Genomic DNA, 27,917 nt, shown 5'->3' on the forward strand with positions numbered 1-27,917 from the left:
GTTTCATTTACATGCTGTGAGATCCCTGCAAATCTACCTCATAGTGTTGTAAAGGAGCAAATGCAATAGCACGCATTGGGTGATGTGGGTCTGAGCCTGGGTTCTTGTCTCCCCCAACTGCTACTCCCCCTCTAGTTATAACATTTGTCTGGGCTTTGTAGGACCTCACAAGTAGCTGATTTGGCGATTGCTGGGTGGTATAGTTTGTGTAAATATAATGTGTTGGTCTTCTCCATGTTCTTTTAGAGTTTTATTGTTTACAAACTTCTTTCCATTTTGAGAAAAATAGCCAGAGCATCTTTGACAAAAGGTTTTGCACCAGGCAAAAAGATCTGAAACATAAGCCTGGGGGCCCCTCTTCTTGAAGTAGGGTGTCTTGACCCACACTTTCTTTTGTCTTCCCCTTCCCCTATTTCCTATTTTGAACAAGAATGTCTGTCCTAAAAACTAGATTCCTACTCGAGCCTCTTATGTCCACCTTTGTGTCCCCTAAAATAGCCCATACACCTGTATATTTAATTTGTGGGGTGCCTGCGTTTAAATGATCTGTGCAAAAATCCTGAAGAAGCTAGGAACTCTTCATCCCTTGTTCCCAGTCTCCTGAGTCATGACCATTCCTTGATGTGATTCACGCTAAGCAGACTGCTGTCTTTGGATGGATTAAAACCTATTTTAATCTCAAGTCTGACGGTAGACAGGAGCAATGGGGGAGTTTTCCATGTAGAAAGTGGGGTTAGAAGACCACAAAAGGAAAGATGAATGTATATCCAAGTCACGTAGGAACTTTTATGCAGGTGCGAGAAATTGATATCCAATAGGTGACAAGATTGTTTAATAGAAGATGGATGAATATAACTCCATGTTTACTGCTAGAAGCCATAGGTGTGAAATCTTAAATTTATGATGAGGAAAGGGGGTAGAAAAGCATGTACCCATCTGTTCTTTCCTTCATCCTTTCCTCTCATTCCCGAACTACAGGAAACATAGCCCTCTTGGGCTTTGGCAACCCCATCTGGGCAGTGTTTATTTGATGGTTGATTTTGTTGTGCCGGGTACTTCCTTTCCCACTTGCTATCATTTTGTAACACACATTCTGTTTTCCCTTCCCCTTTTTTTCCTTGGGAATATACAATGAATAAAGACTCATTCAGTTCAGTTCAGTCACTCAGTCGTGTCCGACTCTTTGCAACGCCATGAACCACAGCACGCCAGGCCTCCCTGTGCATCACCAACTCCCAGAGCTTACCCAAACTCATGTCCATTGAGTCGGTGATGCCATCCAAACATCTCATCCTCTGTTGTCCCCTTCTCCTCCTGCCCTCAATCTTTACCAGCATCAGGGTCTTTGCAAATGAGTCAGCTCTTCGCATCAGGTGGCCAAAGTACTGGAGTTTCAGCCTCAACATCAGTCCTTCCAGTAAACACCAAGACTGATCTCCCTTAGGATGGACTGGTTGGATCTCCTTGCAGTCCAAGGGATTCTCAAGAGTCTTCTCCAATACCACAGTTCAAAAGCATCAATTCTTCGGCGCTCAGCTTTTTTTTATTGTCCAACTCTTACATCCATACATGACTACTGGAAAAACCATAGCCTTGACATAGCCTTTGTTGACAAACTAATGTCTCTGCTTTTGAATATGCTGTCTATGTTAGTCATAACTTTCCTTCCAAGGAGTAAAAGTCTTTTAATTTCATGGCTGCAATCATCATCTGCAGTGATTTTGGAGCCCCCAAAAATAAAGTCAATCACTGTTTCCCCATCGATTTGTCATGAAGTGATGGGACGGATACCATGATCTTCGTTTTCTGAATGTTGAGCTTTAAGCCAACTTTTCCTCTCTCCTCTTTCACTTTCATCAAGAGGTTCTTCAATTACTCTTTGCTTTCTCCCATAAGGGTGGTGTCATCTGCATATCTGAAGTTATTGATATTTCTTCCTGAAATCTTGATACCAGCTTGTGCTTCCTCCAGCCCAGCGTTTCTCATGATGTACTCTGCATAGAAGTTAAATAAGCAGGGTGACAATAGACAGCCTTGATGTACTCCTTTTCCTATTTGGAACCAGTCTGTTGTTCCATGCCCAGTTCTAACTGTTGCTTCCTGACCTGCATACAGGTTTCTCAAGAGGCAGGTAAGGTGGTCTGGTATTCCCATCTCTTTCAGAATTTTCCACAGTTTATTGTGATCCACATAGTCAAAGACTTTGGCATAGTCAATTAAGCAGAAAATAGATGTTTTTCTGGAACTCTCTTGCTTTTTCGATGATTCAGCGGATGTTGGCAATTTGATTTCTGGTTCCTCTGCCTTTTCTAAAACCAGCTTGAATATCTGGAAGTTCACAGTTCAGGTATTGCTGAAGCCTGGCTTGGAGAATTTTGAGCATTACTTTACTAGCATGTGAGATGAGTGCAATTGTGTGGTAGTTTGAGCATTCTTTGGCATTTCCTTTCTTTGGGATTGGGATGAAAACTGACCTTTTCCAGTCCCGTGGCCACTGATGAGTTTTCCAAATTTGCTGACATACTGAGTGCAGCACTTTCACAGCATCATCTTTCAGGATTTGAAATAGCTCAACTGGAATTCCATCACCTCCACCAGCTTTGTTCATAGTGATGCTTCCTAAGGCCCACTTGACTTCACATTCCAGGATGTCTGGCTCTAGGTAAGTGATCACACCATCGTGATTAACTGGGTCATGAAGATCTTTTTTGTATAGTTCTTCTGAGTATTCTTGCCACCTCTTCTTAGTATCTTCTGCTTCTGTTAGGTCCATACCATTTCTGTCCATTATCGAGCTCATCTTTGCATGAAATGTTCCCTTGGTATCTCTAATTTTCTTGAAGAGATCTCTAGTCTTTCCTATTCTATTGTTTTCCTCTAATTCTTTGCACTGATCACTGAGGAAGGCTTTCTTATCTCTCTTTGCTGTTCTTTGGAACTCTGCATTCAGATGCTTATATCTTTCCTTTTCTCCTTTGCTTTTCACTTTTCTTCTTTTCACAGCTATTTGTAAAGCCTCCTCAGATAGCCATTTTGCTTTTTTTCATTTCTTTTTCTTGGGGATGGTCTTGATCCCTGTCTCCTGAACAATGTCACGAACCTCCATCCATAGTTCATCAGGCACTCTGTCTATCAGATCTAGTCCCTTAAATCTATTTCTCACTTCCACTGTATAATCATAAGGGATTTGATTTAGGTCATACCTGAATGGTTTAGTGATTTTCCCCACTTTCTTCAATTTAAGTCTGAATTTTGCAATAAGTAGTTCATGATTTGAGCCACAGTCCGTTCCCAGTCTTGTATTTGCTGACTGTATAGAGCTTCTCCATCTTTGGCTGCAAAGAATATAATCAACCTGATTTCGGTGTTGGCCATCTGGTGATGTCCATGTGTAGAGTTTTCTCTTGTGTTGTTGGAAGAGAATGTTTGCTATGACCAGTGCATTCTCTTGGCAAAACTCTGTTAGCCTTTGCCCTGCTTCATGCTGTACTCCAAGGCCGAATTTGCCTGTTACTCCAGGTGTTTCTTGACTTCCTGTTTTTGCATTCCAGTCCCCTGATAATGAAAAGGACATCTTTTTTGGGTGTTAGTTCTAAAAGGTCTTGTAGGTCTTCATAGAACCGTTCAACTTCAGCTTCTTCAGCATTACTGGTTGGGGCAGAGATTTGGATTACTGTTTGCCTTGGAAACGAACAGAGATCGTTCTGTTGTTTTTGAGATTGCATTTCGGACTCTTTTGTTGACCATAATGGCTACTCCATTTCTTCTAAGGGATTCCTGCCCACAGTAGTAGATATAATGGTCATCTGAGTTAAATTCACCCATTCCAGTCCATTTTAGTTCGCTGATTCCTAAAATGTCAATGTTCACTCTTGCCATCTCCTGTTTGACCACTTCCAGTTTGCCTTGATTCATGGACGTAACATTCCAGGTTCCTATGCAACATTGCTCTTTACAGCATTGGACCTTGAAGTAATTACCATAAAATTCACCACAGTGGTGACCTCCGTGGGAAATAAGAATCTGTGATTAACAAGGAGGCTGCTAAGTTGCTTCAGTCGTGTCCGACTCTAGGGTACCGATAATGTCCTATTCCTTGAACTGAGGATTGATTGCTATGATTTCTTAGAATGAGCATTTATGTTTTGTTTTGAAATAATTTTGTCCTTATTTCTCCTTGCTTTTCCAGTGGTCATGTATAGATGTGAGAGTTGGACTATAAAGAAAGCTGAGTGCCAAAGAATTGATGCTTTTGAACATCAATTCAAATGGATGGTCCAACCAGTCCATTCTAAAGGAGATCAGTCCTGGTGTTCATTGGAAGGACTGATGTTGAGGCTGAAACTCCAATACTGATGCAAAGAGCTGACTCATTTGAAAAGACCATGATGCTGCGGAGGATTGAGGGCAGGAGGGGAAGGAGATGACAGAGGATGAGATGGTTGGATGGCATCACTGACTCAATGGACATGGATTTGGGTGGACTCTGGAATTTGGTGTTGGACAGGGAGGCCTGGCGTGCTGCGGTTCATGGGGTTGCAAAGAGTCAGACACGACTGAGTGACTGAACTGAACTGAACTATTTCTCCTTACAGTTCTTCTGTAAGGAGAAAGACTTACAGAAAAATTACAAAAATAGTACAAATATTCTTCACCCAGCTTCTCTTATTGTTAGTATCTTGCATGCATGTGTGCATGCTAAGTCACTTCAGTCGTGTCTGACTCTTTGTGATTTCCGTGTGTGTGTCTGTGTGTGTGTTAGTCGCTCAATTGTGTTTGAGTCTTTGTGACTCTATGGACTGTAGCCTGCCAGGCTCCTCTGTCTGTGGGATTCTCCAAGCAAGAATACTAGAGTGGGCAGTCATTTCCTTCTCCAGGGGCCCTTCCCAAGCCAGGAGTCCAACACACATCTCCAGCATTGGCAGGCAGGTTCTTTGAGAGTGTGCCACCTGGAAAGCCCAATATCTTGCACAATCACAGTAAAATTACCAAAGTGAATTAACGCTGATATGATAACATGAGCTAAACTACAGACTTTATTTGACCTTTACCACTTTGTCCTTTCTGTTCCAGGATCCAATCCAGAATCCCACATTGTATTTATTAATAATTGTCCACTTTCCTTAGTCTCCTTTACTATGTGAAAGTCTTTCAGAGCCTTGGCACTCTTTTTTCGGGATTGTGGTGAACATTTTTTAAAATTCATTAATTAGGAACTATACTAGCTGTCTAGTGGTTAAGACTCCCCCCTTCCAAAAAAAAAAACAACAAAAGCTCCGCCTGCCCATTGCAGGTTGGCACAGTTTCAATCTCTGGTTGGGACTAAGATCCCACATGCAATGTGGCATGCTAAAAATATTTTTTAAATCATTTTTTAAGTTTACTTTTTGAAGTATAGTTGATTTACAATGTTTTGTTAGTTTCTGGTGTACAGCAAAGTGGTCAGTTTCATACATATATATTTAATATTATTTTCCATTATGGTTTAATACAGGATATTGAATATAGCTCCCTGTGCTATACAGTAGGATTACAGTAGGACCTTGTTGTTTATCCATTCTGTATATAATTGTTTGCATCTGCTAATCCCAAACTCCCAATCTATTCCTCCCTCATCCTGCCTCCCCCTTGACAACTATATATCTATTTGAGCCTTGGCACTTTTGAGGAGTATCGGTCAATCATTTTGTACAACGTCTCTCAGTTTGGTGGTTTGTCTGATATTTCTCATGCTTAGACAGAGGTTATGCATTTTGACACGCGAGCCTTCTCAGCACACCATATCAGGGGTACACAATGTCAACATGTCTTATCATTGGCAATGTTAACCTTGATAACTTAGTTAAAAGGAGGTGGGATCTACTGTGTTTCTGCTTGTAAAGTTATTATTTTGATCTATGTAATTAATAAATACCTTGAAGGAGGTACTTCAAGACTGTGCAAGTACCCTGTTTCTCCTCAATTTTTAACCCATTAATTTCACCTTCCATGGTTGGGTGTTGCTCCAACAATTATGACTCTTGATGTTTTAGTAGTGGTTTTCTATCTCTCAATGTGTTCATTGCAGTTCTTCTGTAAGGACAGCTGCTCTTTCTCCATTTTTATGTTAACTTTTACGCACTTTACTGTAATACATATTTTAAGCACACCTGGGACATTTACAAAAATTAAGCATATCCTGGGAAACACAAGAATTTCAATGAATTACAGAATTGCCCTGCCCAGATTCCCTTTATGGGGCCACACACCCATTTCCAGCTACTATGGAGTTGATGACTAACAGCTCACAGTCCTTCACCAAAGAACTGCCTTCAGTCAGCAGGGAGGCTACCTCACTGGAGAACCTCGAGCAGCCCACAGTGACTGACATGGGCTTACAAAAGGCCAACCCCCTGCCTCAAAAGTGCAACCAGTTTTGAGATGTAACCCACAGGTCAGAGCTCTCAGGGATCAGGTGGACACAGACTTAACTGTTAACTCTTAACCTGCCTAGCTTTCTGCCCTGCCCTAATCTGCTTCCCTCGTCCACCTTCCCTCTTGTGAGAACATCTCTCAATAAAACCCTTGATAAGAACCTCCATCTCAGGCTCAGCTTCTAGGGAATCTGCCCTGAGATATTTTCCTGATTTCTAAGATTCCTTCTGAATGATTAGTGAATATGTGGGGAAGGGAGAAGATAGAACCTGGAGGGAAATTGTCTCTTTTTTTTTCTCCTTTACTCAAGCTAAGGAAGGAAAAGTGAGATGGCAATATAAATTTGGAAGCTAGTCTTAAACTTTGTCGCCGTGATGGCAATCTTGAAAATGGCCTCGAGAATCCCTTCGGGCAGTTTTTTTGCTGATCTTCTTATTTGCTACAATCAGAAGCTCAAAAGTTTTGCTATATAGAGCGGAGAGTTATGAGGGAGAAATTGAGACAAGTCTGGGGTTGAAACCCGGAAAGCTAGGCCTTGAAGCCTCCCTCATTAATTACCCCAAGACTCTTCTCTTCAGGCTGTTTTTCACCTTCCTGGAGTTGCAGGCCTCAAGGGTTTCAGAAGCCTCCTGACTCCTCTCCAGGTCTCACCCACCCATACACTAGCCCCACGTTTCAGAGATGGAAATTCACATAGTATTAGAAAGGATGAGAAGATGTTCAGAGAGATGAAAGGGGAGGATGAGGAGGAAGAAAGTGGATACATCTACAAAAATAATTAAGATCATCAATTGGGTTCGTACATACCATCCATAAAAATAAAATTTGCTTTATTTACAAGTTGACGGATTACACTCTCTGTTCTCCTGGCTTTTGCCTGGAACTTCCCCTGGAGTTCCTTCGGGAGCCTGTTGCCTCGCTTGCTCGTTAATAGAACCTGTGACTCCATTCTCCTTTTCATCTGGGTTTCTCCTTTCTTTGGAATCTGATGCTTTGTTCTCCTCCACTAACTTCTGCTTAGTTCGGCAGCACATACACAAGTATTGCCGGAACTCCATCATACTCCAGGGAGATGACTTGGTATTGGAGACAGTCGTGTTCAAGTTACTTTCCGAGATGCCTGAATTCTCCTTTTGCTTTGGTTGGCGGGTCTTTGAGTATGCGTGTTGCTTCCGTCTCACCCTAGGAGAGCGCCCTGCCTTGTCCTCCTCATCCTCCTTGTCATTCTCATCTTCCTCCCTCACCTTATTTCTCCTCATCCGGAAAATGGCAATCTTATTCCGCTTCTGTCTCTTGCCTGGAACAAGGCTGGGATCTTCTTCCTTGAAGAATCCGAGAGCAAGGAATGAAGTGTGCTCTCCACTGACCCATCCCATTACATATGGGACTTCGAGTCTAAGGGGGGGGAAGTGAGGCAGAGAAGGATTGAGATCAGAGGGAAAGATTAAGCCAAGCACCCACCTGCTGGTGAGTACAGAGCGGGAAGCACAGCTTTAGACTGCCCTGCCCAGGGAAGACATGCGCTTAAAATGACCCAAGAGAAGTTACCAAGCAGTATCAGCCAAGGACACACAGGCATATTCTAAGCGTATCCAATGATAGCTCATTATTTTAAAAAGGATTCAAATGCTTTGGTTAAAGAATCCCTTTAGAAGTTAGGTAATAACCCTCTAATTTATCTGTTCTAGAAATCCAGGCGGTTCCTATTTGAAGGTGATGGATCTGTTTATTATCTTGATTGTGGTGATGGTTTTGCAAGCACATACATTGTCAAAACATAAAGTTGTACACTTTAAATACGTATAGTTGTATTGTGTGTCAATTATAGCTCAATAACAAAATTACAGCTAGCATTTAAACCCTCCCCCAAATAAACAAGCAAGTAAGTTCATATATCAAGTGTGTTCAACAGCGTATACATGTTGAGAAGGTACAATGGAGCACACTCATAAAAATGGAGTAGCTAGCCAGAGGCAGTTTTGTGTGTGAGATTCTGAGTCACACAAACTGAGCTCAGACTCTAGCATCTTTTAGGCAATCTTGGGAGAGTTACTTAATTTACCTTTGTCTCCATTTCCTCATCTGAAAAATGGGGATAATAATAGTATTGACCGTACAGGGTTCTTATGAAGTTTAAATGAGAGATAAATTTTCATAAAATGGCATGTTGTAAGTATTCAGTGGATATAAGCTGTGACTACTATTACTGTTGGTATTTTTTCCTGGAAGGAGTCAATTTGAGCCATGTTTAGTAAAAATGTGAATTGGAAGGACATAGACAAGATATGGAAGGTTGCCACAGAACATCAAAGGGGAGGTCAGTGACCTAAGATGCCCATACGGTGGTAGAGCAAGGGGTGGGAGACCCCAGAGGAGGGGTACTCACGCTGGTCAGGTCCTGGCTCCCTTGATAGCCTAGGTCATCAGTGAAGCTGTGGATGGGTGTCAAGGATATATCAGTGGTGTTAAAGGAGGGGTTTTCTACCCCTGGGGATCCCCAAGCTTCTTTAACCTCCTAAAGGGAAGAAGAAGGAGAGGTTAGTTAGAAGTGGAACTGCTCACACACAGGCAGAACTTCAGGAGTCACCCTGCTTTGCACCTGCTGTGTCCCATCCTGCCCTCCTACTTCGAGATTCGAAGACAGAGACATATTATCTCTCTTCTTCATTATCATAAAGTTCTATGATCACTAACGCATTGAGACTCTGGTGCGTTCCCTCTCTAACCCCGCACTCACAATTCTTTACTCCCTACGTCCTCATAGAAGCAGTTGTCATAGCAATAGAAGGGTGGGGTCCCAGGCTCATAGGTTCAAGGAGGGCTCCTCTGAGGGATGTTGAGAGGGTGCACACGCACACATGCACACATACACACCCTTCCTTCTCCTTCACTCTCAGCAAGAAGAGGCTGCATTTGCTCATCCCCCTTCCCCCCGCCCCCACCAGGGCTCCGAGTAAGAAGACTGAGCTTAAGAAGAAACGCTGTGGACTTCCCTGGTAGTCTGGGGGGAAGAATCCGCCTGCCAATGCAGGGGACACAGGTTCCATCCCTTGTCTGGGAAGATTCCACATGCCGTGGGTCAACTAAGCCTGTCCACCACAACCACCAAGGCCGCGCTTCAGAGGCCAGGAGCTGAAGCTACGGAAGCCGATTCACCCACAGCCCACAAGGAGAAGCCCGTTTCCCTCACCTAGAGAGTAGCCCCTGCTCCCTGCAACTAAAGAAAACCCAGGCACAGCAACGAAGACCCAAAGAAAATAAAGAAAGAAATAAGAAAAAACACTGACCAAATCCTAAAAAGTGGGACCAAACCCCAAAGGGCACCAAGACATGGAAGATAAAGATCCCAGAATCCACCCTGGAATCTGCATCTGCTAGAGAGAAATTTGGCATGGAGCAGAAAATAGTCCATGACCCACTTTGGGTGGCCAGGCCTGTCTGAGATCTTCAAGGATCCAAGGACTTAGTAGGAGACCCTTCAGTGTCTGTTTCAAGAGCCTGAGCTCTGACTGAGCCTTCTCCCCCTTTTCTCCTGCCATCCTCTCAGTCTCTGAAGGTAGTAACAAAGGCTCTATCTTTCATGCATTTCTCTTCTCTGTCCACAACTCTCCCTGGGAGAAACTCATTTCATTGAATTGGCACACATTTATTGATTAAAGCAATGCTGCAAAGTCGGTTTGTTGATAGGATCCTAGATTTTTTTTTGTCTTAAATAGCATTTTGGCAAAAACTGAATATGGATTCTAAACCTGAAAACAGTGTGTTATCAGTGTCAAACCTTCTGTTTGGGTTCATTGGGTTTATGGAAAATAATATTCCTGCTCTTGGGAGATACAAGCTAACGTACACTGGGATGGAGTGTCATGATATGCAACTGACTCTTGAATGGTTCAAAAAATGTATATGTGAATGTATAACATGTGTGTATGCAAACATATGTTACTTTATATGTAGAGAGAAAATATAAATGGAGAAAATGTTAGCAGCTGGTAAATCAAGTGAAAGGTACATTGTTGATTAGCCGCCAAGTCACGTCTGACTCTTTTGTGACCCCATGGACTGTAGCCCACCAGGCTCCTCTGTCCATGGGATTCTTCAGGCAAGAATACTGCGGTAGGTTGCCATGCCCTCCTCCAGGGCATGGGACTGGATGCCATGATCTTAGTTTTTTGAATGTTGAGTTTCAAGCCAGCTTTTTCACTCTCCTCTTTCACTTTCATCAAGAGGCTCTTCAGTTCCTCTTTGCTTTCTCCCATAAGGGTGGTGTCATCTGCATATCTGAGGTTATTGATATTTCTCCTGGCAATCTTGATTCCAGTTTGTGCTTCATCCAGCCTGGCATTTTGCATGATGTACTCTGCATATAAGTTAAATAAGCAGGGTGACAATATACAGCCTTGACGTACTCCTGTCCCAATTTGGAACCAGTCCATTGTTCCATGTCTATTTCTAACTGTTGCTTCTTGACCTGCACACAGATTTCTCAGGAGGCAGGTAAGGTAGTCTGGTATTCCCATCTCTTTAAGAATTTTCCATAGTGAGTCAAGCTGTGTCTTTTTCAGAATGTGACATCTGTAAACCAACCAACCAACACGCTGCTCTCTTGCTAATAGAGACCATCTCTCAGAGCACAAGAGTGATCTGCTTTTATGCTAAAATAGCTCCTCATTCCTAGAGATGAGGGTAGCGGGGAATAAAAGGGTGAAGGGACTATTTCTGAAGTTGGTTTTTTTTTTCAATAAAGCATGCCACATGTCTTTATATTGAAAACAAACAAACAAAAAAGGGTGAAGGGGCTAAGGGTGGTCCAGTGGTTAGGACTTGGTGTTTTCACTGCTGGGGCCTGGCCTCAGTCCCTGGTCAGAGAACTAGGATCCTGCATGGTGAGTGGTGTGGCCAAAAAGAAAAGGCAAAAAGCAGAGGGAGGAAAAGGAAGAGGGAGAGAGAGGAGAACTGTGCCTGTGGAGGTCTGGGATAAGCCTGAGGGGGATGACCTGTGCTCTGTGTGAACTCACACCTGGGGACAGGCTCGGGAAGTCTCAGTGGATGCCAAAGAGGACAAGTATTGATGACCAAACACCAGAAGTATTTGATCCCCTCTCTCCATGCCTGTAGCACATCGGCAGCCCTCTAGAAAATTAGAGGCACCTCTGGAGAGAATGGCTGGGGAGTCCCTGCAGAAATAAAGATTTAAGTCCTTGCTACCTAATGGAACAGGGGCTGGAAGACGAAATTGGGTTTGATTGTAGAAAACTAAGGAAGTTAACATGTCTTAAACATCTGAGTTTGCATCCTGATATTTATATCCACTATTTTTATACCCACTATTTCATTATTGTTTGATTTTTTAAAATAAGACTATAAACCTATAATATTTGTGTAAATTAAAAACGATTTTTTTAAATGTTTCCATTTACATGGGGTACCTAGACTAGTCAAATTCATAGAGACAGAAAGCAGAATAGTAATTGCCAGGGGCTGGGGACAGGAGAAAGGGAGTTAGCATTGAGTTATTTATTTTTGCCTACGTTGGATCTTCACTGCTATGTGCAGGCTTTTCTCCAGTTGCGGTGAGCAGGGTCTACCCTAGAGTTGTGGTGTGGGCTTCTTGTTGCCGTGGGCTTATCTTGTTGCAGAGCATGTGTTCTAGACACTTGGGCTTCAGTAGTCGTGGCACGGGTCTTAGCTGCTGTGTGATATGTGGGATTTTAGCTACCCAACCGGGGATCGAACCCGTGTCCCCTGCATTGCAATGTGCAGTCTTAACCACTGGACCACCAGGAAAGCCCCGGGAGTTAGTATTTAACGGGTATGGAGTTTCACTTTGGGAAGATGAACATTTCTGGTGATGGATGGTAGTGATGGCTGTACAATAATGTGAATGTAAATGTACATTTCAAATGGTTAAAATGGTAAACTTCATATTATGTGTATTTATCACAATCAAAAAATGAATGTAAAAAAAAAAAGATTGCTGCAAATTTACTGTAATAACTTTGATTCTGGATATTTCATGAAAAGTGGCGTGGTTCATATTCACTCCATTACCACTTACAGAGTGTCCTTCTGGCTAACTTTATGTCCATTGCAGGCCCCTAGGTTTGACAGCATGGCTCTATTTCTGAGTGCTTGCTTAGCCACCAGCTGGAAAGCGGTTTGCCACTTCCTTCTCAGCTTGGTCACACATTCTCTTGGTGGCCCTCTTGTTGCAGATCCCAAAAGAGAAGTCAGTGGGCAGCTTGGGCTCTGTCTTAAACACCAAGAAACAGGACATAAAGCCAGTGACACCATCCTGGGGGCACAGTAAGCACCCTAGGTAGCCTGAGGCTGGCTCTGCCCTCCTCTGTTCCTAGCACACAGTGCCCTGAACATCTAACAAAGTTCTACTCAAGCTCTTGGTTTGGGGTCCCCATGAGGATGGAAAGAAAAACTTGTATTCTTTTGGAAGTCTTTCAACAGAAACATCTCCCTTAGCAACTGACTCGCTCTCTCTTTTGGCCATACTGTGTGGATTGAATCTGCAGTGGAAGCGTGGAGTCCTAACCACTGTGCTGCCAGGGAATTCCCAGCAATCGACTCTCAAAACCACCCCTCTAGTCAGAATAGATTTCAATAGGGAGACTGTAAACAGAAATGATGAGGATTCCTCCAATCAGCAGATATTTCTTGAGCACCTCCGTGTGTTCAGCATCACTGTAGGATCTTTGGATAAATGTATATTAGACAAATTGCACCTAATCATGAAGGTGAACTTTCCAGATCAGAAGCAACCAGAAAACAAACAAAAACCTACAACATGTCACTGTGGTGCTGCTGTAAAAGAGCAATGCAGTCTGGCAAAGCCAAGGATGGCTTCCCAGAGGGGATGAGACTAGGGCGGGGATGAGACTAGGGCGAGGCCCTGAAAAAGGGCTTGGATTTGAATAGGAAAGAGAGGCAACAGAGAATTTTTTGAGGGAAGCCACACACAAAGGAAGTAGGAGATTGTATGTAGAGGATTTGTTGTGAGTCATTCCTGGAGTACATCCTGTGTGCTGAGGCATGACACTAAGCAATGGGAAACAGACCACCTGTCCTCAAGGAGCTCTGGGAAACGGTGAATGAAGGGGCTACTAAAGCAAATACAGGTGATGTGTATTAGTCTACAAGAATGTTAAGCCCCCAGAAAGTAGAAACCTTACCTGTTCTGTTCATCTCTATATCCTAAGTACCTAGAACAGTGCCAGGCACAACTATGTGCCCAGTAATTGCATACTGAATGAATTCATGCTGCAATGGAGATGTATAACAGCAATATTGATAGTTACCATTTATGGAGCACACACATGTGCCAGACAATATGCTAAGAGTTTTACATACATCATCCTATTTTATTCTCCAGCATTTTGAGAGTACTATAATTATCTCATTTCACAGACTTGGAAACCAAGGCTTATAGAAGTTAACACTTGCCTTAAGGTTACCTAAACTCTTAAGTGACAGAACAGAGATTTGAATACAGAATTCAAAATTGCCTAACTTCACTATCCATCCTCTGAACATAGAGTCAAAATGCTGTTTGGGGAAGTTTGTCTACTAGCTGACTGAAATGTGCAGAGAAAGACTCAAGAAAGTGAGACTACTGCAATGAAAAATAGCAACAGCAACACGTATAAACTAAAGCAGTTACAGGAGAAAAGAAGAAAGGATATACTTTCAGGGGACTTCAGTTCAGTTCAGTCGCTCAGCTGTGTCTAACACTTTGCGACCTCATGGACTGCAGCATGCCAGGCTTCCCTGTCCATTACCAACTCCTAGAGCTCTTTTTCTTGGGGATGATTTTGATCACTGCCTCCTGTACAATGTTAGAAACCTCAGCCTATAGTTCTTCAGGCACTCTGTCAATCAGATCTAATCCTTTGAATCTATTTGTCATTTCCACTGTATAATCATAAGGGATTTGATTTAGGTCATACTTGAATGGTCTAGTAGTTTTCCCTACTTTCTTCAATTTGAATATGGATTTGGCAATAAAGAGTTCATGATCTGAGCCACAGTCCACTCCTGGTCTTGTTTTTGCTGACTGTATAGAGCTTCTCCATCTTCGGCTGCAAAGAATATAATCAATCTGATTTCTGTATTGACCATCTGGTGACGTCCATGTGTAGAGTTGTCTTTTGTGTTGTGGGAAGAGGGTGATTGTTATGACCAGTGCGTTCTCTTGGCAAAATTCTGTTAACCTTTGCCCTGCTTCATTTTGTACTCCAAGGCCAAACTTGCCTGTTACTCCAGGTATCTACTGATTTCCTACTTTTGCATTTTAGTACTCTATGATGAAAAGGACATCATTCTGGTGTTAATTCTAGAAGGTCTTGTAGGTCATCATAGAACCATTCAGCTTCAGCTTCTTCAGCATTAGTGGTTGGGGCATAGACTTGGATTACTGATATTGAGTGATTTGCCTTGGAAATGAACAGAAATCATTCTGTTGTTTTTGAGATTGCACTCAAGTACTGCACTTCAGACTGTTTTGTTGGCTATGATGGGTACTTCATTTCTTCTAAGGGATTCTTGTCCACAGTAGTAGATATAATGGTCATCTGAATTAAATTCTCCTATTCCCATCCATTTTAGTTAGTTGATTCCTAAAATGTCTATGTTCACTCTTGCAGTCTCCTGTTTGACCACTTCCAATTTGTCTTGATTCATGGACCTAACATTCCAGGTTCCTACGCAGCCCTTTGAAATCCCCTTCAAAGGGCTTCTAAAGAAAGTTCAGGGCTTGGTGACTTATTTGATACATGGGATGACCAAATTTCTCGGCTGGAAATACAAAGAACGGTGGTAGCCCCAAGAGAAATAGCTTTTCTCTAATTCCAGTTTGACAGTACACTGGATAGATAGATTTTAGACAGACGACTCTAATCTCTAGATTTGTCAGTTCCACAAAACAGTCAGGAGCTGGGTGTCCACAGTAACGGCAAGTCAGATTGAAAAGTCATTCTGGAGGGCAGAATGATAAAAGCGAGAAAGAAAGAAAGGAAAGAAGGGGGAAAAAAGAGAGCGAGGGTGCACAGATAAGTCTTTCCTAGGAGCGGTCGCATCCCGGAGACCAGCGGGCACTACAAAGGGAAAGGTGGGGCTTATCTAAGAACTACAACTCCCAGTAGGCATCGAGAAGAGCAACCAAGCTTCCGGCCAGAGCTTATTTCCGGTCTTTCGGGTGCTGACGCTCTCTTCCGGTTTTGAAGGCCCCTGAAAGGGTTTGGGGGATGTGCACGGTGAGTCCCGACAAGTGGGAGCAGGGGAATCTTGTGTCCTCACTACACTCAGCGGCTAAAAGTTAGCTCCAGGAGGTCAGGGAGGAGAGGGCATGCTGGCGGGAGGACGTGTAATCTTGGCAAGAATGGGGGAGGGGACTGGGGCCACGAAGGGCCCCAGAAAGGGATGTGGAGGGCGAGGACGAATGGGATCCCTGGGAAAGGATGGAGGGTGGGATGCAAGAGCGTGGGGGAGGACCCCGCGAGCGCGCCGTGGGATCCCAGGGGAGCTGGTGGAGGAGGACCAGAGGGAAGGTAGCAGCCGTGGGGTGCTTCTGCGTAAAGGAAAGCTAGAGGCTGCTGTGGGTCCGAGATCGGCCGAATCCGGCAGCCCAAGGAGCGTGGGCTCATAGAGTCCTCTCAGAAGATCCTGCCAGTTAGGGAGCATCCAGGGCCCAGGTGGCTTAGAGACTGCTATGTTGGGAGGGGCTGCCGCTTTGACAGACTCAAAAGAGCTTTGACAAAGGTTGAAAGAGCTGTCAGGGAGCTTTTGGTGGTTTTACGTGCTTGGACTGACTGCTCGCTTTGCTTTTTTCTCCAAAGATGAGGCTGCTGGCATTCGCGGTGTTGGCTCTATTTGCTGTCACTCAAGCAGAGGAAGGAGCCAGGCTTTTGGCTTCCAAATCACTGCTGAACAGATATGCTGTGGAGGGGCGAGACCTGACCTTACAGTACAACATTTACAATGTTGGCTCAAGGTAAGGAGGCACTGGAGCTATAGGTTGGGTCCTTTTCAGGTTTCCTAAATTTCCTAGCTGGGAACAGGGACCAGCAGTGATTTATTTTTGGGAGATTTTCAGCAGCAGACATCATGAGTGAATGAATGAATATACTGCTGGATCTGCTTTTGGAAGAGGAGGACATATTCTTATCTAAGTTACAAGAAACCGTCTTCCACTTTTTTGACGTGAAAGAGTTTCAGAGTGGGGAAGAAGCAAGAATTGTGGTGACATAGGGAGAAGAAAATGAGAAGGCAGGAAATGTATAATCCTTTGTTACCTTAGGGATTTAGTTTCAGCTTCCTTTCTTAGATTGGCTTTTTTGTTGTCTTTCACTGTTTTAAAAAAGTAGACCTTTTATTTTGTTTGGTTGGGTTTTGGGTTGTGTGTTGTTTTTTTTTTGCCACGCTGTGGGGCATGTGGAATCTTAGTTCCTTGAGCAGGGCTCAAACCTGAGTGTCCCACGTTGGAAGCACAGAGTCATAACCACTGGACTGCCAGAGAAGTTCCTTTTTATTTATTTATTTGGCTTCGTGTCGGGTCTTAGTTATGGCCTGCAGGATACTCATTACTGCGTCCCCTGGACCACCAGGAAAGTCCTCTCTTTTACTTTATTTCCTTGAATTTTCTTTTCCATATGCATTTTGCTCCTCTTCCCCTCCTTACACACACACACACACACACATACACACACACACGTGAGAAAAAACTAGGGCAAAAATGGATTCGGGCCCATTCTTTCCTAGATACTTTGAGTATTTTATTTTGGCGCCCAGAATCCAGGCCTTGAGTGCGATTCTTCAGTGTAACTACGTAACTCATATCTGTCTTTTGTAGTTCTGATTTTTTAGGACAGGCAGACAGATTTGATTGCTAACTGCTTTAATTTTATAGCCATTACTTACTAACCTTTCTTTGTTTCCTCCATTCTTTAGTGCTGCATTAGATGTGGAATTATCTGATGATTCCTTCCCTCCAGAAGACTTTGGCATTGTCTCTGGAATGCTCAACGTCAAATGGGACCGGATTGCTCCGTATCCTCTTGACACTGGCTGATGAAGGCTAATGGGATGTTGGAAGGGATGTTGCCAGCAAAGCAGTAGGGTCACATCAGTCTAAGTGTATATGGCCATTCTTGCCACCTCTCTGGATAAGATGTGGCAAGAGAGACTAGTGAGAATTGTGTGTGCATGATTTCGGGTGGGCCTGAGGAAGGAGGTTCCTGAAGTTTAGGTTATAAAGCCCTAAAACATTCCATATTGGGAGAATGTAGACAGATGTTTGTGGCTGGTTGATGATCTTTAAGGTGCTTTTAAAAGAAATTCTGTGGGATGCTAGTGTGATCTGGGTGACCTTTTTAAAGGCTCTTCTTATTCAGTGAACCCCTTATTTGGATCAACTGGTAATTTCTTGAGTGTTTTTAAAATGCATTCTTTATTCATTTATTTTTGGCTACACTGGGTCTTCGTTGCTGTCTGCAGGCTTTCCCTAGTTGCGGCACGCGGGGTTTCCTCTTGAGGTGGCACGTGGGCTTGTCGTTGCAGTGGCTTCTCTTGTGGAGCGCGAGCTGTAGGGAAATCGGCTTCAGTAGCTGTGGTGCACAGGCTTAGTTGTCTTCCCGGACCAGGGATCAAACCCCTGTCCCCTGCATTGGCAGGCAGATTCTTTACCACTGGGCCATCAGGGAAGGTTCCTTCCTGAGTGTTTTGATTTAGATTATTTTTTTCCCTTGTGAGTTATAGTATATTTAGATTTTCTGACAAGGTTAAGTGTTCTCTTTGTATTGTTTTTGTTTTGTATTTTCAAGAATTTCCTTCTGTTACAGGCAGCAAAAGGTTTTCTGTGACCGTAAGTGACTAATTTTTCATCTATAACCTGTATTGTTTTATAACATTTCAATATTGAATATGTCATAGACCTCTTAAAACTTGATTAAAAAGATATCATATAATACCACCCACTTCAGGCTTAGGTACAAAGCCTGTGTTTATTATTTTTGCAGAGTATTTTAGATATGAAATATTACATGTGTTAGCAACTCTTTTTGTGAACGTGCATTTAGTCCCTAAGTTGAAAGTTTGTTACGACTGTAGCTTCATCCTTTTCCCTCCTTAACTCTGAGTCAGTGCTAGCAACGTCTCCCACACCGTGGTCCTGCGCCCTCTCAAGGCTGGTTATTTCAACTTCACCTCAGCAACTGTGACATACCTGGCCCAGGAGGATGGGCCTGTTGTGGTGAGTCACCCACACCCTTAGCTGGCTGGGGCTCAGCTCTGCCTTCCTTTGCAGTCTCTTGCAGAGAATCTCCAGAGCAGGCGCTAAATTCTGAGGAAGTTAAGAAGGACCCAAAACTTGAGGTATTGTGGTAGGAAGGAGCATATTTCAAAGTATGTTATAAAGTCTCAAAATCAAGCAGTGAAATGAACAGGAAGGAGTACTGCCTGGTTGCCTGCCTTCTCCTTCACCTTCGTTCTGTGCAGTGTCAGGTGCCCTCTGCTTTGGTACCATGCTTGCCTTTCCAGTCCACCTTCTATGCTGCCGTCAGATCACTCCCTGTCTCCGCTGTGTCTGTGTCTCTCCGTTGCTTAGAATGCGCCTGCTTCTCCCATCAGGGCCACGCTTTTCCTTGCATACCCTTCAGTAGTCTTGCTGGGTTCTGCCTCTCCCTCCAGTTCTCTACCCGCCAGGATCCTCGGTCCAATGAGGCCAAGCGCCTCCTCTCTCTCAGTGCTCCTCGTTTCCACTCTGCCTTTGTTCTCTGTCTGAAGTACTCTCTCTCCTCCACTTCGTTATCTGGCACCTTCTCAAGACCCAGTTCTGAACTGCATCTCCTTGATTCTGTCTCCTGCTTTTACAATTCATATGGCTCTTTCCTACTCATTCTTTCACTAAACATTCATTGACTGCATCAAAACGTCTGTAGCTCTTAAAATCCATGCCACTTGAACATTTAATTATTGACTGTCTTCAGTAGTTCTCTCTTATATCTAGGTCTTTTCCCTCACCCCCACCTCTCAGTTTAATTATAAATGCCTCGAGGTGAGGGACTGTGTCTTAGATTTCCTTCTGTTTCCCATATAGGATAGAAGTCCAATGTAAACAGTCTTTTGATTGATTGATGTAAAGGTCAGCAGACATTTACTGAGCCCCCGCAATGTGCTAGATGATAGGAAATACAAAGAAGATTAATAAAATACTGTCGTAGGCCTCAAAAAGCTTAGGTCATGAATTTATAAATACACATGGGCTTTAGGCTCCTTAGTGAGTGCACAGTGGGGAAGGGACTTAACATAGTCAACCATAGAACTATAAGAAATTCAAGAGACTCAAACCTTCATTGCAGTCTCCGAATTATGAACCTGTGGAAATATATTCTTGTAATTCTGGTTATATTATTTTCACATCTTCCATCCTGTGTGCTTTAAGAACCTCGTTTGGGATTCTCTGGTTCCACCTGGTCCTTGATGGGTTAAAAGACACAGACGTCAAGGCTCAGCTGCCACTTTAGAACAAAGTTGTTTGCCATGTGCTCCAAAGTCTTGGCCTGCTCTCCAAGACGAAGGAATGTGGGGCAGACTCAGCCCCTCCTCTGGTAATGTACATTTGGGTAGGGCTTGAGACTTTACGGAATCCTTCTCATTATTTCATTGGAGCCTCATGTCAGCTCGTGAGTTACAGAAGAGTGTTTCCACTTAAGGAATGGGGAAATGATTGCCAAGGGCAGAAGGGCCAGTGGTGGTGAGCAGCTCTCTCCAGAGTCTGAGGCTGAGGTAGAACGATCTGGCTTTAATTACCACAGCATACCTGGCCTACCTTTTTTTTTTTTCTTTCTTTTTTTAAGTAAATGCTCATCAAGTGTCTCCTGGCTCCTAATTTACTCATCTTTACAACACACGAAAGAACCATCCATCTTCTCTAGTTCAAAAAGTTTTCCTCATCTGGATGTTTCTTGGGCCTTTGGGAACTAAGACTCTATTGCTTAGAACTGGGTTCGTTGAAAAACTGCCTTTTTCCCAAATGAGAAAGAGCTGAAGACTTGCCTTCTTTTCTTCTTTTCAGATCGGCTTTACCAGTGCACCTGGACAGGGAGGAATCCTGGCTCAGCGGGAGTTTGATCGAAGATTCTCCCCCCATTTTGTAAGCTTTGCAGGCCTCATCACTCCCCTGGCAGGAGAACACCCTTTTTGTTGTGAGACCTCTTGGCCTCCTTAGAAGATACGGATAGTTGGTTGGTTCTTGTCATATCTGTTTTTTGGTGTCTGGTACACACAGCCATCAAACATCATGATTTAACCATGGCTAGAGATTTTTGGCAATGAGATCACAGTTGCAAGAACCAAAAAAAAACTGCCGTTTTTCTCTGCTCAGCCTTGAATAAAGCCCCACCTTGGAGTCCTGGGTCTAATTCAAGGATGAAAAGAGTATCTGCTTCGATTCAAAGAGTCGCCAAGCATTGGGAGGTTAAATGGGAACTTTGTTGTAGTCTAGTCTAGGAGAGAATTTTTTGAAGATTTGCCTAAAGGACTGAATGAGGAGATTCATGTATTCATTCCTTCAGGGAATAATTATGAGGTTCCAAATTACGTGCTCGCTTCTGTGCTTTGCTTGGAGAAACCAGCGCAAGACACAGTCCCTCCCATTGAAGATCTTATGGGCTTATGGAGGCCTCAGTGGAGGGAACTGCTGTGATAGCAGTCATACACAGGGCTCAGGAGGAGATGCAGCGGGAACACCTAACCTGATGTTGAGAGTCAGGGAGGATTTTCCGGGGGAGAGAGGTTTCACTAATTAAAGAGGAGGTAAGGAAGGGGACGCACCCCAGGAAGAGGGAGTAGCTCTGAAGTGAGAAAAAGCGTGGAGTCCAGGAATAGCAGGTAGTTTCGGAAGGCTGGAGGGCGGCATGTGACGCAGAGGAATGGAAGAGAGAGGCTGGCAGTGTGGGCCAGAGTTAGTTTGCAGGAGGCTTGACTGTCAGGGCAACACCTGGACGTCTCCCTCCTCAAAGATTGTCTGGAAGAGAGAAGCTTCTCTTCCAGAGTGGATTGGGTCAGGTGAGGCCTTTGGTTTCATAGCTCGAAAGGGTGGTCTTTAGTGAGCCATTCTGTGTCTGCAGTGGCCAGAGAGGAGCCTTCCTGCTGACGCTCTGCTTATTTGGGCTGGCTGCTCCCTTTTCTCATTGGACCCTTCCATCCTAGTCCCGTCCTGTGCCCTAATCCAGGCTTCTAAGCAAGGCCTTTGTTGTCTTCCACAGCTGGACTGGGCAGCCTTCGGGGTCATGACCCTCCCTTCTATTGGCGTCCCCCTGCTGTTGTGGTACTCCAGCAAGAGGAAATATGACACCCCCAAAACCAAGAAGAACTGAGTGGGGCTTCCACAGCCCTCCCTGCCCAAGAAATCCAGGTGCTTTCCAGACTCCAAAGGGAATCTCAAATGCAGTGTCTTCTCCTTTAGCCCCTGGCCATCTTCTCCTGGATCCTGTCCTGCTCTAACTAGAGCGAAGGACTAGGCCTGGGAGTCTGTGAGCGCCTCTTTGGTTCCATCATGAAGCCGGACAAACAGGAATGCCTTCGGCAGCCGTCGTGACCTCGGGGCCCTGTGTTGCAGCACTGAGGTGCCGGGGGTGTGTTGCTGGCTATGTGAACTCTCAGAGGTCCAGGAAAGGGCATTTCGGAGGCTGCCTGACACCACCCCATCCCCCACAACCCCTCTCAAAAGAGGGTGGAAGATAAGATGAAAGCTGTGGGACTCTTGGAGGCTACCCAGTCTCTGTACTGGCTTAGAAAGTTCTTACCACATGGGGTTTTCTAATAAAAACAAATGCCACCCTGACTTGTCTGTTTTCCCATCACCTGGATGAACTCAGGTTACTGTTGGTGCACAGGCCCTGACTACTCAGGCTCCTGGACAAGTGAGCTGAACTCCTGCCTCCTTGCTCCGGGGAGTGTGGGTCCTGTCCCCCAGAGGCATTCTGTCCATCCACCTTCATGACCGTCTTTGCTTCTGTCTCTTGTTTCCCTGTTTTCACCAGTCACCACACGCTCAGTCATGTCCAGTTCTTTGCAACCTCATGGACTATAACCTGCCAGGCTCCTCAGGCCATGGAAGTTTCCAGGCAAGAATACTGAAGCAGATTGCTATTTTCTCCTCCAGGGGATCTTCCTGACCCAGGGACCAAACCCTTGTCTCCTGCTTTGGCAGGCAGATTCTCTGTGCCAGTCACCATATAGTCCCCTAAACCTTCCTTGCTTGTGAGCTCCTCTCCACAGTAGAGGAGGGAAAATGGGGAAAGATGGTCTGCATTGTTCTATCCCCAGATCTTCAGAGAGCAATTTAGTTCATTATTTTTAAAAAACTATTCATTTGGCTGTGTCAGGTCTTGGTTGTGGAATGTGGGCTTAGTTACTTTGCCTCGTGGGATCTTAGTTCCCCGACCAGGGATTGAACTTGTGTCCCTTGCACTGCAAGCTGTATTCTTAACCACTGGACCAAGGAAGTCCCTTCACTGACTGTTTTTGAAAAGCTATCGATTACACCTGATTCTAGCCCTTCCTGTGTTGAAGACTTAGCTTTTCTCAAGTTTAAGCTTATTTTAATGTCTCTGCTTTGAGCTCAGGCCAGGCCGAAGCGCCTGAACCCCCCGAGTTGTTACCTAAGCACAGCCTGTGGAAAGGCAGTGGGTTTTGGCTGTAGCAGCAGTGGGGAGAAGCCACTCTGAGCTGACTCTGTCCAACCCAGGAATGCCGTGGTCCGAGAACAGCCTCCCCGGCAGGAGAGAAACCCAACAAACACCCGCTTTGTTCCTGCCACCGTTTCTCAGCTTAGATTCTGGTGGGGTATGGGAGCAGTCAGTGCTGCCCAACTGGTTTAACCTTTCCTTCGCCCAGCAGTTGGAGCCTCTGGGCTGAAGGATGAAAAGGACATGGAGACAACGGGAGGCTCTGAATGGAGTAGCCCTCCACCAGCTCACATCCCTCCTTCAGGGCCTGCGGCTCGGACACCCCAGGACTGGCCAGGTCAGAAGGCAAGGAGGATGTGTTTGCTTTTGTTCACTGTGTTGCTGGTGGAGACTTGGGATCTGCTCAGGAGAATGGGGGAAAGGACAGTGAATCAGAAGCTTGGGGTTGAGAACAAGTATAGGGAAGGAAAAGGGAGCTAGTTTGATACGTATTGTCTTCCTCTTTAGCACTATAAGATGTTAGTCTTTGGAGGCGAGAACTCACTGCCACCTGTGTGGTGTCTGCTGGAAACAGTGAGGAGTTAACCTGTAGGAGGAGTTCTGGTTTAGAGGCTAGGATAACCTTCATAACTTGGGAAGGCAATATGAGATTTCTTCCTCAGTCTGAGTGCTGGGAGGTACTCCTTTTCTGAAAGCTGGGGCAGTCTTTACCTTTCCTTGCAGAACTCCCACTTTGCATCCTGGCTCTTGTTACAGAGAAGACTAAAGGGGAGCCCAGGTCTGACCCAGATGACAAGCAAGTGAAGGCAGGGTCACAGGCACCTTGGAAAAAGGCCAAAACCAGATACTTCATCTCTTGAGAGACCAAATTCCTTGGAGTCAGGGTGGAATTTGAGCCTCCCTTAAGCAGTGGCGTTGGAGAATAGAAGAGCCTCTAAAATCTATAGATGGCGAGACTTAGCTGGAATAGTTACTTTAGGATTAAGCCCTCTTCGTGAGATAATTTAATGGAGGATGAGTAGCAGATAGTGCTTCACTCTAGTGAAAACCACCCTAGGAAGATGGGAACCCTGACCTCCAGATTTCGTGCAGGTCTGCAAAGGAGAGAGAAAGTAAGCACCCACCCCACATCCTTTCTGGAGATTGGGTACCCAACCTGAGAACTTCCTCCCTTAAAGGTAAAACATATAGTAACCCATCTGTCAATGTGTTCCAGATCCCCTCCACCCCCGGAAACCAGCCCTCTATCCCTCCTATGTCATGCAGGCTTTTAGCTGGCACTTGCTCACCCACACCCAGCCCCACTACCAGGAGGAGCCAGGGCCAAGATTATCACCTTTTTTACATCCTAGGCTTTGGGATTTCACCTGAAGAAAGTCAATGGGAAATGGGGATAAGGGTTCCCAAAAAGCTGGGGATAATGAAGCAGCCTGGTGACAGCATGGGAGTTTTCAAGGCTTGATAGCTGGAGAGAGCAGCTCAGGATGGTGGAAGGAATGCTGACCACAGACGCAGCAGCGCTGGGTCCCCGCCCACCTCCACCACCCACTCGCTGGCCGACTTCAGGTGAATCACGCCTCCTTCCGGGGCCTGTGTCCTCATCTGTATCATCACAGGATTGTTTAATCAGGATTTCTGAGGATCCTCCACCACAAAACAGGTAGCTGTTTCCCCTGTATTCTTGAAAAGAAAGAAACAACTCGTATGGTCATATGGTTTGGAGCCCAGCCAGGTAGGAAAAGGGCTTCCCTGGCGGCTCAGACAGTAAAGAATCTGCCTACAATGTGGGAAACCTGGGTTTGATCCCTAGCTCGGGAAGACTCCCTGGAGAAGGGAATGACTATCCACTCCAGTATTCTTGTCTGGAGAATCCCATGGACAGAGGAGTCTGGCAGGCTACTGCCTGTGGGATCGCAAAGAGTCATGACTGAGCGACTAACAGTTTCACACAGATAGGAAAGAGCACACAGCTTCCACATCTGGCAACAGCTGCCCTCTTCCTCTCACCCAGAGTGAGGGTTTGAGAGCAAGGATGGACCATGGATCACATAATCTCATCTAATAGATGAGGGAAGGCAGAAAGTGGAGGGGCTTATCCAAGGTCACAGCAAGTGGCAGTTTTATTGAAGAGCATATTTATTGAGTAACTATTATTTATATAATAACTATTATGGACCCAGCGTTTAAGTGCCACTATTTGTACATCTGTCATTCACTATCCCCATTGTACAGAGGCGGCGATGAGGCTAACAGAATAGGTAACTTCTCCAAGGCCCCTTATCTAGGGAGTTGGCAGAGGCAGCCAAACTCTTCCAATTGCAGCATGTCCTTTCCACTAGACCATGGGCCTGGCAGGGAGGAGGCTCCCTGGTACCTCAGGAAGTCCAGTGTCTGCCCACGCCATCCTCTGCCCCAGGGAAGCAGGGAAGGTGAGTCAGCACCCCCAGAAGCGGTTATCAGGGAAGGGGGTGGAGAGCCCGTCAGATATCCTGTGCCTGGTATCCACAACACTCTGGGAGTGGAGCTGTGTGTGCCGAGCTGCCAGCTCACCCTGTTCCTGTTGGCCGAAGGAGGGCCGTCTTCAGATGCAGCTGCCCTTGTCAGCGCTCCTCCCTGCACTTTCATCACAGAAAATACAGCCTGTCCTCCTCCCCCTACTGTAACCTGCCTCTTAAAGGGAACCACCAGCACTTGGAAACCAGATTAGAGAGAGAGCAAAGGACCTCCCCGACCCCTCTAGGACCTTGCTGTGAAGTAGGGTGCCAACCATCGGCCTTTCCCTGAGATGTCCTCTTTTTCCTCTCAGCTCCACCCTGTCTCCACTCGCAGGTGGGTGAGGGTTCCCTGGGATGTCATTCCCAAATACTCTCCGCTCAGAGTGACCCCAGCTTGGCTTCCTGGATCTGTTTCCACCTGTGACTGAATCTGATGGCTGCCCTTTGGGGAATGTTAAAGACAGGAGAACCCAGGAATCCTCTGGACCAGCGTTGGCACCAAAGGGGTTAAAGACCGGAGCCCAGCACTGTCAAGGGTGTTTGAAGTAGGGCGGGGAAGGGAAGGGCTAGAGTTGTTGGAGAGGCAGCTGGTCTGGACTGGAATGAGTCCCCCCTGTCTCCTAAGCAAACTTCTGGACCATGAGCAATTCCCTTAAAAGGATCAAGAGAGAGGTACCCCCATTAAGGTGCTGGACTGGATTCTTAGAGGGGCTACCTGAAGCGGGACTTCCTCCCATATTGAAGTCACCAACCGAGGGCAAGAACGGGTCTCCCATCTTTGGGATATCTCCTGAGTCTGGTGAGTTTCCCTTTTCCCTTTCCCTGAGTCCTTCCTTCATGAGTGGGCATTCCCCAGAAGTAGAGATCTTCAGGAACCCCTCAGCACACCCAGGAAGTGGCAGAACAATTCTCCACCAGTCTCCTGTATTAGTTCCCGTTTTTAACTAAGGTGTATTCTGTTTGTGTCTGTGTGAGTCTGCACAGGTGTACAAACAGAAAATCACCAAAATGGCCAACAGTTAATTAGCACTACTTGTGCAACCAGTGATGCCAAAGCTTGTTTATGCACTCTTAATCCTCACAATCCTGATGAGGTTGGCATATCACAATCCCTGTATTAAACGTGAGGTTTATCCTTCTGTCCATGGGATTTTCCAGGCAAGAATACTGGGGTGGGTTGCCATTTCCTTCCCCAGGGGATCTTCCCAATGCAGGGATCAAAGCTGGGTCTCTTGCATTGGCAGGAGGCTTCTTTACCACTGAGCCACCAGGGAAGCCCAGTTAAACAGCTAACCCTTGTCAATTAAGAGGGATTCAAACTCAAGTTCACCTGGCAGCAAAGTCCATTATGATGTCTTCTAGTCTCTTTTTCTTACTCAAGAGGTATGGACAAAAAGGATGGCTAGAGTTTTAAAATCTCAAGTCCTAATTCACCCAGGGTCCCCTTCCTCTAAGGCCTGGCAGTACTCCCTTCATCCGTCTGAGTTAATTGTAAGATTTAAAGGGCCACCAACTCATGTCTGAGGCTCAGAGGCTTCCAGATTCCATATTACTCCATCCATTCAGATTAGGGGCTTCCTACTTCACCCACTACCTTTAGGTGTTCCCTGGGATCTAATGGGTTAATTCCTTGGGACTCTATGGTCAAAGTCTTCTCAGGTGTGTCCCTCTGAACCTCAGCCCTTCTCTTGCCCCACCCTTCTAGCATGGCACCCAGGATGCAGGCCAAGGAACTGACAGGAGGTGGAAAGGGACTGATTGGTTTTGCCCCTCTTATTCCCTAGCACCCACACATCATGGGCTAGCCTGGGTCCCAGCAAACCTCCGGTAAAAAAAGCACACAAGCCTAGCAGAAAGAAAGGACAGGATCCCTAGGTTCAGTTTGCAAATCTATTTAAAGAAAGAAAGAAGATGGTCACACTTGGAAGCCCAAGGCAGCAAAAGTCCTGATTGCTTTGTGAGCCTAACATATCAAAGAGGCGGGGGTGATTTGGGGTGGGTGTTTCAGATGCGTGATGGCTGCCCTTTATGGAGATGTGGTGGGACTTCCTTGATGGTCCAGTGCTTAAGACTTTGGGCTTCCACTGCACGGGTTCAATCCCTAGTCAGGGAATTAAGATTCTGCATTTTGAACTGTGGTGTTGGAAGACTCTTGAGGATCCCTTGGACTGCAAGGAGATCAAAACCAGTCAATCCTAAAGGAAATCAGCCCTGAATATTCATCGGAAGGACTGATGCTGAAGCTGAAGCTCCAATACTTTGGCCACCCGATGCGGAGAACTGACTCACTGGAAAAGACCCTGATGCTTGGAAA

The 27,917-nt window shown here is 45.3% G+C and overlaps 3 protein-coding genes across 4 annotated transcripts in view; 2 read left to right on the plus strand and 1 right to left on the minus strand.

Annotated features, from left to right (window-relative positions):
• Positions 1 to 7,218: 7,218 nt before the first annotated feature.
• LOC112445859 (uncharacterized) lies at positions 7,219 to 9,166 on the minus strand. The gene is made up of 3 exons (XM_024989826.2): positions 9,014 to 9,166; positions 8,801 to 8,929; positions 7,219 to 7,736 (listed from the first exon to the last, which is right to left on the minus strand). Exons 1-3 carry the CDS (start codon positions 9,086 to 9,088, stop codon positions 7,245 to 7,247), a joined length of 696 nt encoding a protein of 231 aa, XP_024845594.1. The 5' UTR covers positions 9,089 to 9,166; the 3' UTR covers positions 7,219 to 7,244.
• Positions 9,167 to 15,629: 6,463 nt separating this feature from the next.
• SSR2 (signal sequence receptor subunit 2) lies at positions 15,630 to 22,261 on the plus strand. 2 transcript variants are annotated; one of them, XM_005203668.5, is made up of 6 exons: positions 15,630 to 15,674; positions 16,257 to 16,411; positions 17,368 to 17,466; positions 18,559 to 18,667; positions 20,492 to 20,569; positions 21,684 to 22,261. In XM_005203668.5, exons 1-6 carry the CDS (start codon positions 15,666 to 15,668, stop codon positions 21,792 to 21,794), a joined length of 561 nt encoding a protein of 186 aa, XP_005203725.2. In that variant the 5' UTR covers positions 15,630 to 15,665; the 3' UTR covers positions 21,795 to 22,261. The 2 variants fall into 2 exon arrangements, with proteins under 2 accessions (XP_005203725.2, NP_001015533.1); NM_001015533.1 differs by lacking the exon at positions 15,630 to 15,674 and adding an exon at positions 15,685 to 15,749 and having other exon boundaries at positions 21,684 to 22,260.
• Positions 22,262 to 26,176: 3,915 nt separating this feature from the next.
• Positions 26,177 to 27,917, plus strand: part of ARHGEF2 (Rho/Rac guanine nucleotide exchange factor 2) — a 48,672-nt gene continuing 46,931 nt past the window's right edge. Inside the window, exon 1 of the mRNA XM_010802880.4 lies at positions 26,177 to 26,402. The gene's annotated coding sequence lies outside the window, so the exon portion shown is untranslated. The remainder of the gene's footprint in view (positions 26,403 to 27,917) is intronic.

The sequence above is a fragment of the Bos taurus genome, chromosome 3 (assembly GCF_002263795.3).
Source record: "Bos taurus isolate L1 Dominette 01449 registration number 42190680 breed Hereford chromosome 3, ARS-UCD2.0, whole genome shotgun sequence".
Classification (NCBI taxonomy): Eukaryota; Metazoa; Chordata; class Mammalia; order Artiodactyla; family Bovidae; genus Bos; species Bos taurus.